Source organism: Phacochoerus africanus, chromosome 1 (assembly GCF_016906955.1).
Source record: "Phacochoerus africanus isolate WHEZ1 chromosome 1, ROS_Pafr_v1, whole genome shotgun sequence".
In the NCBI taxonomy this organism is placed as follows: domain Eukaryota; kingdom Metazoa; phylum Chordata; class Mammalia; order Artiodactyla; family Suidae; genus Phacochoerus; species Phacochoerus africanus.
The window spans coordinates 231,110,481-231,125,773 of record NC_062544.1 but is presented as its reverse complement, the minus strand read 5'-3'; the positions used below and the strand labels follow the sequence as shown (position 1 = coordinate 231,125,773).

The 15,293-nt window shown below is 39.0% G+C and overlaps 1 protein-coding gene across 1 annotated transcript in view; it reads right to left on the bottom strand.

Annotated features, from left to right (window-relative positions):
• MORC1 (MORC family CW-type zinc finger 1) overlaps nucleotides 1–15,293 on the bottom strand; it is a 172,494-nt gene that overhangs the window by 16,641 nt on the left and 140,560 nt on the right. Inside the window, 4 exon segments of the mRNA XM_047752969.1 lie at nucleotides 258–311; nucleotides 1,622–1,709; nucleotides 10,607–10,768; nucleotides 14,389–14,455. Of these exon segments, the coding sequence (XP_047608925.1) occupies nucleotides 258–311; nucleotides 1,622–1,709; nucleotides 10,607–10,768; nucleotides 14,389–14,455 (371 nt within the window).

The window sequence follows — 15,293 nt, the reverse complement described above, 5'->3', positions numbered from 1 at the left end:
AAAATCATGTTTCCTGTTCAAAATACAGTCCTACTCCAAATGTTTCATAAGCTTTCTGGTTTGGAAACTTTTGCATCTTTAAAATTCAAAAAGATATTGCTTTGTGACATCTGATATGCTACACATTAATCTAAGCCTTGATAAGTGAATGCAAATTTGATTTCCTTTCAGACCTAACATTTGGAAATGTATATCATTTCTCTTTTGGAATACAGGATCATTTAGAATATAAATGACTACATTGAAAGGGAGCTTACCTGGTTGAAACACATTTTCAGCTTTTTGTTTGTTTTCTCTGGGCATTGCTCCAGCTGTTTTTGTAAATGATAATAGAACAGGATATTAACTTTTAGGGAATGAACTGTTGACAGCAGAGTTATAACACACAAGTATCTAGTATAAAAAAGGATCAAAGCCTATAATTGGCCAACACTGCTACTGTGGGTCTTTTAAGTCTGGATCTAATTAAATTAATTGCTGCAGTATACCTCACTTTGTTCCAAAAAAAAAATATTAAGGTGGCTTACATAATACAACATGGTTTACAAAATTTGCAGATGAAAAAGAAAATCAACGTGAAGGTAAAGTAAATGATAGATAACAAATAAAGCAGTTGGAGTCTGGATATCTTGGATGGGAATGCCACAGAAATAGATGGGAGTCTCTGGCATGTGGAATGGTATTCAAACTCAGAGACTAGTTGGGGTTGCCCAGAAACAACATTTAATAGAGAGAAGAAAGTGGTCCAGGAACAAGCCCTTAGACAACACCAACATTTAGAAACCAACAGAGAAGGAATTGCCAGCACAGAGGATGAGAGGGAAGGAGGAAGGAAAATAAGAAGTGTGTTGTCATGGAAGCTACATAAAGAAAGTGCTTCAAGAGAAAAAAGTGGTCAACTGGGCTGAAGGCCTCCAAGAAGTCAGCTAAGAAGAGTGATTACTGCATTTATCAGCATAGTGGTCCCTGGTGTCCTGACATGACAGTCTCAGGAAGCAGTGGACTCAGAAGCCCCACAGGAGAGAATGAGTTGAGAGTAGATGGTAAAGAAACAGAAACAATGATGCAGGACCTCATCCAGGATCAGATGAAGGCATATGGCACCTCTGTCAAATTAATCACTTGGTGCTCTTTTCATGGATACCCTTTCATGTGTATCCATTCTTTCTGCAAACAACACCGAGCCTTGGGAAGAGAAGGAGCCCACCACTCTCCTGTCCCCTCTGGCCCTCCCCAGCCCCATGAGCCTCATCTCACTTACTAACTCAGCCTGCTGTGACTCAGCTTGGGGACTGCCCACTCTGAGCCAGTCCAAGGCTCACCCTGGATACACTAGGAGGACCAACTACTCTGTCTGTACAATCATCCCAGAGTCTATTTAAACCTTGGCAATGCTGGTTCTCAATACAGCTTTAATTCTGAGTCCTCTACTTGACAGAAAGAGCCCCACTTTCATTCACTTAAGCCAATCTAGGTCCTCTCTTAGAGGTGGTGCCTCTTTGGCACCACTTTACATTTCTGTTCACTGAAGATTAAATTCAGGCTCTTCTGTCAATCCCCCCAGCCCCCACCACCACCACCTTTTTTCTTAGGGAAAAAAAAAAAAAAAAAGCCAGCTTACCTCAGAATTCCCTATAAGTTCCTCCAGAGATGTGTGGCCTAATTCTGATGGTACCTGATACTCAGGAAAAAAATACAGAAGAATCTCCCTAGGAACAATAAGCACAGCAGAGATGGGACTAGACAAGGAAAAGAGATGCAGCACTCACCTGTCAGAACTGGCTCTGTCTACTGGGTTTTGCTAAATATCTTGGGAAAGATGAAAGTTCACTCCTCCCAAATAGTTTAATTTTATCACTAGCATCAAAGTGTTCTTCTAAAGTCACTGACTGGGGAGAGGGAGGTGGCTATGGCTATAAAAGGGCAACAAAAGGCATATGTGTGGTGATGGAACTCTTTTGTCTCTTAACTGTGTTGAGGCCAACATCCCAACTGTCTTACTGTTCTATAGTCTTGCAAGATGCTACCATTGAGAGAAACTGGGTAAAGGGTACAGGGTATATATCTGTATTATTTCATAACAACACGTGAATCTACACTTACTTTACAATAAGAAAGTTTCTTCAAGCAAGCAAGCAAGCATGAGCTCACAGTGCCTGTACAGAATCCAAGCAGTCCAAGATAATCCTGCGCCTACTTGAATGTTTTCCTTGGCAGAGAATGAACTCGGTATCGCAAAATTCCCGGAGAAAAAGAGGCTGACTACAGGCTTACAGACTTTTTTCCTAAGAAAACCAAAGAACTTAATTCTCCAGAGTAATTCTTTTATCAGAGCCTCTGGGACTACTTTTAGAAATCATCCATGGACCCTGGTTTTTCCAAACCGTGATGGTCACTGTTTTGACAGGTGCTTCATTTTATCAAAAGGCAGTAGCACTCCACCCTTTTAGTGTGATGGCTTTTCTAGTATTAACCACCCAGATGACACATATTTCACTCCTGGGAGAATATGAAATTTAGAAATTTACAGCTACCACATCTTAAAAGTGTACAGAGTGTTTTTATGTTGAAGTGTTCCAAGGACTTTGTGTTTATTACCTGAGGGATTTACAAAAATTTTCAATTATAGAATAACAAGGCACACAGAAGATAAAACAGCTGTCATATAATTTCCATTCCTAGTATTTAAAATATATTATTTGTGGCAATATTCATTTGTAATTTTAAGGAGATTCAATCTGAAAAGTTAAAAATCCTCAGCATTTCACGACATCAAATTTAACATGCCTCAGAATTATTTGCCTGGCTGGTAAGAAGATTTGTGGGGAGGGGACAGAATGAGAAAGGGCTTCTGGGCATTTGAGATGAGAAGAAACCAGATGGCACAGAAAATAGCTTCAACCAGAGTCCCTGGGAAAGGGGGCCTGGAGTCAGGTTTATAGCGGGTTTGGTGGGGCAGAAGCGGTGAGAGGTTTTCCACACCAACCAGTCTTCTCTCTCCCTAAGTCCAGCTTCCTTTCCTCCAGTACAGGATTGAAGCCTCAGCTGAATAGTGAACCTTTTCATGGTGGGTATAAATTCTTTGGGGGTTAGATTTAGAGCTAATCAGCAACCTTCCAAGGTGGTACTTCTAGAAAAACAAACACTGTCACTTATATCTAGAATCTAATATATGGCACAAATGAACCTTTCCACAGAAAAGAAACTCATGGACTTGGAGAACAGACTTGTGGTTGCCAAGGGGGAAGGGGAGGGAGTGGGACGGACTGGGAATCTTGGGTTAATAGATGCAAACTTCTGGCATTTGGAATAGATAAGCAGTGAGATCCTGCTGCATAGCACTGGGAACTACATCTACTCACTTGTGATGGAGCATGATGGAGGATAATGTGAGAAAAAGAATGTGTGTGTGTGTGTGTGTGTGTGTGATTGGGTCCCTTTGCTGTACAGTAGAAAATTGACAGAACTGTAAACCAACTATAATGGAAAAAATAAAAATCATTATTAAAAAAACAAATATTCAGAGGTAGTGGCATTTGGTGGGGGAGTGGGAGAGGATAAGGGGCAGGTTGGGGAGAAATCTGAATTAGTTCCGAGTTAGTTCTGAATTGTCCTTAGTCTGTGAAATCTCTGCATCAAAATTTATACCAGGAGTTCCCATCATGGCTCAGCAGTTAGCAAACCCGACTAGGATCCATGAGGATGCGGGTTCGATCCCTGGCCTTGCTCAGTGGGTTAAGGATAAGGCATTGCTGTGAGCTGTGGTGTAGCTCGCAGACATGGCTAGGATCCCAAGTTGCTGTGGCTTTGGCACAGGCCAGAGGCTACAGTTCCAATTGGACCCCTAGCCTGGGAACCTCAATATGCCTCAGGTGTGGCTCTAAAAGACAAAAAAAAAAAAAAAAAAAGACTGAAATTTACACCAAACACCATAATAGTCTAAATAATGTCTCACATGCATGTACTATTATTTCTAAAGATAGAAAGATAGGGAAATAGAGATGGGGGGGGGAGAGAGAGATTAAAGTAAAACACTTTATGTAAATGTTTTACTAGAATCACAGTAGTTTTTGTCCTGTTTACATTTTTGTATTTTCTCAATATACTCAAGCTCATTAATTCCACAGACATTCCCTGGACCCCTACTAAAACAGCCCTTATCTAGTGTCACCTTACAGAGCCTGGCATCATGCCCCTATGCTAAGGACCCACACATTCTTATCACACTGAATTCAGCCTAGTCAGGAATGACGACAAGGAAGTGAACATTCTTATACAGTGCAACAGAAACTGGAATGAGGATGCAGTACAGAGAGGCGGTGCTCTAACTCAGATTTGGGAAGCCCCAAAAAGAAGAGCAGGAATTAGCTCGCTGTGGCGGACAGAGGGGTGCAGCCTGTAAAGAAAGCATTCTGGGCCAACTGCACTGTATGTTGGACAGCTGGGTGTTTTCAGACAGGATTGGGCCCCCTGGTCAGGTGATTGAAATATGCTAAGTGCTGCTATAGATTTTATATACACAACTTCATTTTGAAGGAGTGATTGAGGAGTTTTTCCTATTTGGAGCCTCTGTGGTTTCCTAATTATTAAGGACACTTATCTCTACCTCTACCTGTACTCTTTCTTTGTCCCTGTCCCTCCAGGACCCCAGTATGAGCTTTGTTCTCCAATTTGCTTCTGCTAAACAGCTCTTCTCTTGGGGTTTGGTCCCACAAGCCTGACTACAGAGGAAGACAAATCATCCAGCTCGTAGAGTTGCCAAGTACAAGCACATAGGAAAACTGTTAGATACGATTGAAATAACTGTAAGGCACCCCAAATTATAAATGTAGGGTTTGAATGTAGATGTTTAAAAACACTTTAAAAACCCCTTCATCTACTGTCTTGAGTCCCTTTCTTTGATGATGTGGTTCAATGGTATCTTCTTCCGTTCCCAAGGGTATATCTTATCAAACTTCTCTCTGCCTTCAAACTTTGGTTAATCCTCTCATCCACAGAAAGTCCTGCACGGAGACGAGTTAGGAGGTGCTCAGTGCAAAACTGCAGGAATAAACTAGTGTCGGTTTACTAGTATCCAGGTGGACGCTGTGCATTTTGGGAGGACTCATGAGCCAAGTGCTACCGTTTCAAGGGGAGTGTCTCTTCCCACTAATAACACCCCTTCTCCCCTTGGAGCAATGAGTCACAGTTCTACCACCAAACTTGAGAATACAATCAGGAATTTGTCTTTATTAACATTATCTCTCTTTTTGTGAATTCAAAAACTGAGTATCCTAAAGATCTTCCAGACCAATTGTCTTCATGCGGGACTATAATAGGTTCTTGGCTATGACGCTCATTTCAATTGACTTTCTATAGAAACTACATCCGTATCTGAAAGTTTGAGTCGGAAATTTTTGTAGAGTTCAATGAGTTGAGCTATAACCCTAAATTCATTCTGTCTCTATGTATGACAGCCAAGCTTTGAACAGTTCCACTGAAAGGCCATTTCCTTTTCAGACCATGGTCTTACCCTTTGTCAACAAATTTTTCCTTAAGAAAAATTTTTGTGCATCAACACAACTCTGATCTTTCTAGACAGAAGCAGAGATACACAGAGGTACCTTGTCATCCTGCTATTCATTTTATTTCATTTTATTTTATGTTTTAATTTTAATTTAATTTAATTTAGTTTAATTTTATTTTATTTTATTTTTTTGTCTTTTTAGGGCCATACCCACAGCATATGCAAGTTCAGCTAGGGTCGAATCAGAGCTGCAGCTGCTGGCCTGCACCACAATCACAGCAATGCCAGATTTGCAACCTACACCACAGCTCACAGCAACACCAGATCCTTTAACCCACCAAGCAGGTCCAGGGATAGAACCTGTATCCTCATGGTTACTAGTTGGGTTTATTACCGCAGAGACACAAAGGGAATTCTGCTATTCTTTTTAAAGAGTAATCTAGTTAATAAGCTTGATCTTGGCTAAGGATAAGAGCAAGCCTCCCATTTGAGGTAGATCAGCATTCATTTCCTCAACCCAGTGAAAGGCTAGGATAAGGCAGAAATGTCATGGCTCCACTTCCTAAAACCAGGAATCAGGTCCTGGTGTTTGACAGGCCTCGAATGCTAATTATTTTTAAAATTTTGTGGTTTTTTTCTGTTGCTCTGTAGCTGGCAGCAACCTGTAAAAAGTGACTTTCTTTTTAAAACTTATTTTTGGTATTTTTAAAATTTAAGATAATATAAAGCATGTTTGAGCTTTTGTAGAGTCAAAAATAAATGAAGTCTGCCTTACTATCAAGTTTACATACACACAATAAAATAAAACAAAGCATTACAGGTTAGCATTTATAAGTAAGGACTATGAGACCAGATAACCAAGATTCAAATCCCAGCTCTACCACTTATAATGCTGGGCAAATGACTTAACCTCTACATACCTCAATTTTCTAATCTGTAAAATGGGGATAATAAAAGTATCTATTTATAGGGTTGTTGTAAGGTTTAAGTGAGTTAACACATGAAGTAGCACAGGCCCAGCACATATTAAATAAGCAATAAATATTTTTGTTATTGTTGTGGTTGAAAGTGATTTGAGATTTGATACCACTTCAATATGTAGGACCATTTGATAAAACTTAACCATCTGACAGATCTCAGTTTAGCTTATTTACCTCTGACTTACTAACATCACTCAATTACAACCCATTATTCAAAAATAACATATTTCAATATTATTCACTGCTTTTTAAAATAATCCCTTTCAATTCAAGTAAAAGTATTCTTTGAAAATCTACTAATACATGATAGACACAGTGAGGAAAATTCAATCTGTTTTCAAAGAAGTTACTATATCTGAGGATTAAAAAAATTAATACACATGAAACAAAAAAATTGCAAGATAGGAAAATGATAACCTGAGCATAATCAGGGGATAAAAATGGACAAAGGAAAGTACTATTTTCTATTAATTTATTCCACTAACATGAGCCTAATGGAGGAGGCCTACTTAGTAGCATAGGAAGGAATAAGGATGATGCCATGTCCAAAGTGAATGAAGTGGAAGGAACACTCCACATACTTCAAAGGCCTTAAGTTCCCTCTTATGTTGTGACAAGCAGGTCAAATCTGGTGAACAACCGTGAGTGGAAAGAACATGGTGCCCTCCACACTGCACACAGCCAGCCACATCTTCATGCCTGGAGGAACTTAAAGCCTAGTTAACATGAGGAACAATACGTGGAGCAGGTAATAGAATAGTGTGGTACAGGAAAAAAAAAAAAAAAACATAACAAAGAAGACAAGAAATCTCTTTACACTGGTGAAATGTGAGAAAACCTTCTACACAATGCTAAAGGCAAAAGAGAAAACTGGTGAATGAGGAGCTCGTTTTGTTCCAGTTAGAGTCTTGTGTACAATTCTTTTTCCACTGAATATTTTTATAAAATAATCACCAAAAAAAATTCAAGCTGGTACAGAAAGGAGCTTATTTATTAATTCATTTAGCTTTCAGAGTGTTCCGGTGATAATAGTATGATGATTGCAACTAAAGATTCTACATGTTCATTAGGGAGATAGTTTCTGGGAAATTGTAATTTTCTACTGCTGCCTAATTATAGAAGTGGATGCACGTTAAAGTCTTAGTATACTCAATCAGATTATCTCCTTTTTGATCACATGTAACACATTACAATTAATAGTAATGATACACTTAGATGCAGAACAAAAATTAGCCAAGTAAAAAATAATAAAGAAAATGATACTGCACAGTAGTAAATCCAAACTCTGCTGCAAGACAACCGAGCAAATATCTCTAGGTCTCACATGCAGGGAGTAGCAAAGGGTGTGTGTATATTACAAAATGTGTGTGTGAATATGTGCATGTACACCAGTATGTGTGTGCATGTGTATATACACATACCATAATTAAGAGCATGAGACTCCAAATCAGGGAGCCTGGGCTTAAACCCAGACCTGTTCCTAGTAGCTGTGTACTTGTTTTTATGACTTTCAGTGTTACTTAGTTTCTCTAAACTTTTTTGTTTATTATTATTTAAAAGCACTGGGAACTATGTCTAGTCACTTATGATGGAGCATGATAATGTGAGAAAAAAAATGTATACATGTATGTGTAACTGGGTCACCATGCTGTACAGTAGGAAAAAAAATGTATTGGGGAAATAACAATAAAACAATTTTTTAAAAAAAGTTTAAAATAATACCAGCCTTGTAAAGTTGTAGACGTAAAGATCTAATGTATACAAATCACTTGGGTGAATGCCAAAAAGGTACTAATGATTCATAAATGATAACTATTATTATCAAGAAGGCCTGGTTTACTAGATGCAATGTCCCAATTGTTGAACATGTGATCATACCATACATTTTTTAATAATATGCACATATTTATTCTGATATATACAGGCATATTCATATGTAATTTATTACATGCCACTGTGTCTTAGGGGACAACTGACATGCCTGAATCTTAGAACTAGCTACCCAGTTTCAAACATGATAATCTTACATATTATTTCTAGGCAAATGCTGACAGAAGGTAAGAACATGGTTAGAGAATCCCATTTAGGCACTATACCATAGGCTGTGGCAGTATGAGACTGACATCCATCCAGACCACTGGATGAATGGCCATTTTCAACCTTGTAATATCTGTACAACCCTGAGGTCTGGCTTGCTTCTGTCCCATTCCCAGGCTAGTGCAAGCTTGCCGAGCCAGGCACTGTGCAGATGTGGTGGTCAGAAATTAGTGTCCAGGAATGCAGCACTCTGGTTTCATTTCTTGGTCGACAACTTGCCTCTGGATCCCCAGTGTCATTAATGAAAACTTGTCCTGATGTGAAGTCCAAGGTGGATCCACCTATATGTAACAAGATCTTCCTCCTTTTTCCTGGGACAGGGCAGGTATTAGGAGTGTGTTCCCAAAGGTTAGTAGGTCGGGCCTGCCTTCATGCCCAGGTAAGCACAGCTCCACATTCCTGGATGCTGTCACAGAAACTTCCATAACTTTCTATAGAAGTTCCCAGGGCAACTGCAGAATGGAATTCATGTCTTACAGTAATTTGCAGGTCCCTAGACTCCAGTCTATGCCTGAATAGGGGCCATATCTCCCTATACATACACTTCCCACCTCTATCTTTCTCTTTCTTCCTTCCTGATTCTATTCTTTGACTACTCCCTTCTTCAGAAAGATTCTGTCAATCTCTGGTCAGAAAGTCAAAATAACTGTCCTAAGGGAAAATACTGTTCCAGCTAGAACATGTTGTATACCTTCCACTGTGAAAGCCTCTTCCCTCACCCAGCTTCTCACAGTCTGTGAAGCCAAACCAAGCCAAGTGGCTGTGCTAGTTTGGTAAGTGTTACTGCTCCTGCACACACACACACACACCCACGCCCATGGAACCTATTTCAGAGCACTCATCTATATATTAACTTCTTTGACTTGACTACAAGCTCTCTCCTATCATCTCATCGATCCCCACTTAGAAAAATTCTGAAGCTTGGACTTTACCCTCTCCCTGTCCCTGTCTTCATCCTTCCAGACTGAGATCTAGATATTTCAATTCCTCATTAACCATGCCCACGAATGTTAGGACTCTACACTGAACCAAAAAGTAATACTCAGTTTCTCTCTAATAAATTCAGAATCTAAAGCTACAAAAAGAGACTTTTAGAAAGCCATAATGTCATGAAGCAGAAAAATAAAAAATAAAAAAAAAAGGAAGGGGGGAAGGAGGGAAGGGAGAAATTCTGTAAGAATTCTTTTTTTTTTTTTTTTTTTTACTTTTTGGGCTGCACCTGCGGCATATGGAAGTTCCCAGGCTAGGGATCAAATGAGAGCTACAGCTGCCAGCCTACACCACAGCCACAGCAACGCCAGATCCTTAACCCACTGAGCGAGGCCAGGGATCGAAACCACATCTTCATGGATCTTAGTCGGGTTCATTAACCACTGAGCCACAAAGGGAACTCCCTGTAAGAATTCTTTTTTTTCCCCCTTTATCATAATGACCCTCATCCATTTGTGTTTTTTTAAATTGAAGTATAATTGATTTACAATGTTGTATTAATTTCTGCTATACAGCAAAATGATTCAGATATGTGTGTGTGTGTATTTTTACACATTCTATTCCATTATGGTTTATCATAGGACACTGAACATAGTTCTCTGTGCTATACAGTAGGACTTTGTTATTTAACCCCTGCATGTATAAGAGCTTACATCTGCTAATCCTGACATCCCACTCCACCCCTCCCTTAATCCCCTCCTATTTGTTTTTAAAAACCCTTTCTGTGCTCTTACCTTCTCTCTTTACAAATTCTGATTTTCTTATTATGTTGGAGAGAGGACTAACATCTACCATATTACCGACCATGTAATATCAGAGCAGTTATCAGAGCAGTTATTGACAATAGTTCTATTTCAAAAGACAAGTAACCCATGGTATATCTAAATCAGTGCCGTTAGGAGACAAGTCATAAAGTCATTCTAGTGAATTTTCTCAATAATATTACCACTCAATAGGGGGAAATAATATCAGGAGTTATCACTGCTTAGAGAAGTCAACAAAACATGTGGAAATATGTTAGCAATATCTTTACCTTAAATTAGATGTCAGTTTTCTTACTGTTTCCTTGACAGATGCTCTTTGAGAAGATTCTGTCAGTGAAGAAGCAACTTTACAACCACCACTCACAGAAATTCTGGCTTTGTTTCCAGAACTTGGATTTAAATCCTCCACTGGCATGCTGGGAGAAAACAAGCTGAGTTTTATAATTTCTAAGTAAAAATCACATTAGATACTAATAAATTCAGAAACATGAATACGTGACAAATGAGAGGTTAATACACAACAAATGAAAGCAAGGACTTAAATGTAATGCCGGAAATTATCATTTATGTAGCTATGTAAAATAAATTCTCAGTTATAAGAATTATTATTTATTCCTGATAATTCTTGTTTCAAGGTTTTGGGGTAGCCATCAAGAAGAATTTTTTTTTTTCTTTTTTGGCCACCCAGCTGCATATAAGTTCCTCTGCAGCTGTGGCAATGCCAGATCCTTAGCCCACTGTGCTAGGCCAGTATTGGAACCTGTGTCCCAGAGCTCCAGAGATGCCACTGATCCCACTGTGCCACAGCAGCAATCCCAATAGTAATTTATTTTTAGCAACAGTAGTCACATACCATTGGTCTCTTATTTGCTGAAAGAGGCTTTTAAATTCAAGTTATATTTTCAGATTGGGGGAAGGAAGGTACAGAAATAAAGCAAAGTCAGCTGAAAGAAATATTTAGTCAAGACCTGGTGGAAGAAGAGTGTTCTAGGCAAAGTGTAATCCTGGAGTAGAAGCAAGGTAGGGCTGTTCAGAGAAGATGAGAAGGTTAGGGCTTTGGAGTAGAATGCACAGTAAGAAGACAGAGAGAGGAGGTGAGAGGCATTGGCCATGGGGCAGGGACTGAAGTTTATTTTAAGCAGACCAGGTGCTGCCATTGGAGGGTTTCTTACATGGAAGTGAGGTGATGTGACATACATTTTAAAAGGATAACTGCAACATAGAGAATAACTCGCAAAGAGGAAGTATAGTGTGTAGTATGTTATTAAGACCTCAAGCTTTCAGTATCGTGGGAACAAAAATGGTCAATGTGGGAGACAAAGCTGGGTAGACAGGTAGGGGTCAGATCACACAGCGTCTTGTATGCCAAGTAAAAAGGAGATTTTTGTAATCCCTTCATGCTAATGTCCATGAATTAAGACCACAGCTTTAGAATTTCCTATGTTTGTAGTGTATGAGCCTTTTTAAAAACTGGATAATAGTTTATATCAAATGGAATGTGCTTCTACTGTCAACAGTTCTTTGGTATTAATTATACTGTCGAACTTCAGCTGATACTTTAAGATGAAGAACATTATAACTAATGCTTAATTGTCTGTTAAAGAACACTCACACAATGTCTGAAGCCTATTCATTATAACCTCTTTTCTGCTGAAATTTTATTAAAGAAGTCCTTTAAATTTTTTTTTAACCATTTTGGGAATGCTAGAAATTCATGCTGGTGTTGGGGGTGGAGGATAAAATGCACTGAATCAGAGCACAGAGATTCTTCTCTGAGACTCTGTTTCTTCTATCAAGTAACAGTACCTTCCTTCTAAAGCTGTGCTAAGGATTAAACATGACATATACAGAACTTAGCTCAATGCCTACTATTAGCAAGTGCTCAGTAGAGAGTACCTAATTATTGTTATTATAATCATCTTTATCATTACTATCACTACTAATGAATTTTATAAGATTCTTCCATTAAGACTGCTTTAACTGGATTATAGTTCCAACATTCATATTGTAGTTATATTTCAAAGATTGCTTAAAAAATACAAGTTCATAAAAATCTACGAGTGATGTATGAACTCATATTCAAACACACATACACACACACATGTGCCCACACACACACAAAACATGTTTTAGTTTTTGGATGGATTTTAAATTTCAACTCAAATTTCAATAAATAGGTTGAAGCACTGGCCACAAAACAAACCAGCAACAGCATTGGGGAAAATTACATCATTTATTCAACTGACAAATATTACAGAATGCCAACTCTGAGAAAGGTACTGTTCTGGACACCAAGGACATAGAGGTGAGCAAGACAGCCCCTGCTCTTGAGGAGTGAGTTAGCTTCCAGTGAAAATACAGAAAATAAGAATGCTAGAATGTAAAATATTAAAAGAAATAGATGATTGATAAGGTACTTTAAAATAGTAATAAGGACTCTGAAAAAAACAGAACTCGATGACATGATTTGCTAATTAATGTGCCTTGTCAGAAGAAGGCCAGCTATTTTAGATGAAGTGTTCAGGGATGGCCTGTCAGAGGCTCAGTGTTACAAAGAAGGAAAGACACCATCCTTCATGAAGCTTATGTGTATGCAGTGGGAAGACAGATACTCAGAAGACAATCCCACCTGACCATCAGGGAGGAGTTACTCATATTGTGCATCAGAACATGGGTCATATTTAACAAATAACTATGGAAGTTGAATAAACCATGATGCAATTTGATCCCTGCAACAAGTAGCTCTGTGAACACCTGAGTTTGCCCAGGGGAATCAATCAAAGCCCCCAAAGGAGAGAACACTTGAACTGAGCCATGAATGAAAGTGTCACAGACAAGGGCACAAGAGGGCACTCAAGCCCAGGAAGCCATGTGGACAAAGAGATGTGATAAAACAGAACTGTAAGTAATTTCAAAGCTCTGGAAAGCAAAGTGAGGGCTAAGTAGAGAGGCAGGAGCAAAGAGGGCTTGGGACACACTAAGGAGTTTGTATCTTGTCTTAAAAGCAGTGGGGCGATGAAAGGCTTTTGGGTAGAAGAATGAGGTGATGGGATTTGAGGGTAAGAATGAGTACTCAGTCAGCAAGTGCAGGAAAATAAAAACTCCTATTTCCTGTTTTTGGTTTTTCCCTGGTATTTAATTAAATTTTCTCCTCTGCAAAAAAAGCATGGGTCTTGGATTCAATGACACTGGGTCTGACTACCTGGAAAGCAGTTTAGACAGATTTGGAGCAAAGTGAGGATAAGAATTTGCTTCCTTGAAAACATTTTTTTTTTTTTAATTCTATTGAATATCCAAAATATTCAGCTGATTTTATTTAAAAGTGACAAAAGTCAAGAAAACCCTAGGAGTTCCTGTCATGGCTCAGCAGAAACAAATCAGACTAGCATCCAGCAGGACACAGGCTTGATCCCTGGCCTTGCTCACTGGGTTAAGGGTCTGGCGTTGCTGTGAGCTGTGGTGTAGGTCGCAGACACAGCTCAGATCCTGTGTGGCTGTGGCTGTGGCATAGGCCAGCAGCTACAACTCCGATTTGACCCCTGGCCTGGCCTGGGAACTTCCATATGCCTCAGGTGTGGCCCTAAAAAGACCAAAAAAAAAAAAAAAAGAAAAGAAAAAAAAAGAAAAAAGAAAATCCTAGCATGCAATGACTATTACAGTTACATATACATGTACGACAAAAAGATAATGAACCAGACCCAAAAAAATGTTCATGATTTCATAGTCAAACCTTATATATATGTGACATTTTCAGTTCTTTGCCTGTAATACAGTAATTTGAATTAGTTGCTTGCTGTGACTAGAAAGTTAAGCCTGTTCCATTTCATTATTCCCAAATCTCCACAAAAGCAAATGAAAAGGTATGGGAGAAGGGTAGGAAATCTAGTGTATTCTATTCTTTCCTGTTTCCTTTGTAAAAAATTTGGTTTCACTCTTAACTGCCTTTGCATGTTGCTATTATTTTCTTTCTTCTTGTATTTAAACATTGATAATTACTTTTCAACTGTATAATTGCATTCCCTTGGAATTTGTACAATTGCAGTACACTCACCTTTCCCAGTTAGGTGATGAAGAGTTTCTCTTTATTTCCAGAATATCACAGCACAGCTCCTGTTTTTCTTCAAAGAACACACAAAATAAAGACAACCACATTTTAGTGATCACACAGTAAAGTGAACTGAAAGAAGTATTAGCAATTCATTAACTACTTATATATAATTTGGCCTTGTATTCAAAACCCTGTCATAAAACTGCACCAATATGTTCTTAAGGCAACTTATAATAACCTCTTAATAAAGACTATGGAGTAAATATAAAAATCCAACAGCTTGATTTTTGTAATTTCTTTTTGATGATGCTTATTACCTGCTATTATTGTGTAGGGGTTGCCTAATTGGAACAGTTTGGCTTTCTTTCACCAGCCTCTGCTCAGACAACCCACTTGTCTTCCCCCAATATTCACTCTACTCCATTTGGGGTTCTGGTTCAAAGATATCCTGACAGGTCTCAATCAGAAATGTGTCTCCAGGAGAGGCAGAGCTTTAAAGCAGGAAGAGAACTACGGTCATCTTGTTAGTCTTCTCACTCAAGAAACCTCAGAAGTGTAGGTTCAGAGGGATTAGTGTCTACTGTCCACAGAAAAATCAGAAATGCTTTGATCTCCTCGGGTTGGTTTCAAGAGTGTCTTGGGGGCGAGCCTAGGGAGAAAGGAACGTGTCCTTCTTCCAGCTGTCTCTAGAATTCTTTGTGATGACAGTGATCTTGTTCACCAAGGAAACCCTCACCAATAAGTTTAGGGCCATGGAAGGCCAAGCGGAGCAGGACAATAACAAGGAAAGTTTTAGATGGTAAGTAAATGGCTGTGGACCTGCCTGACTCTCGTAAGGAGACATAAAAGAGAACAGAGAGGTTTTCCAAGCACACTGCAAGCACCACTGGTTTTATTCATGATTTGCA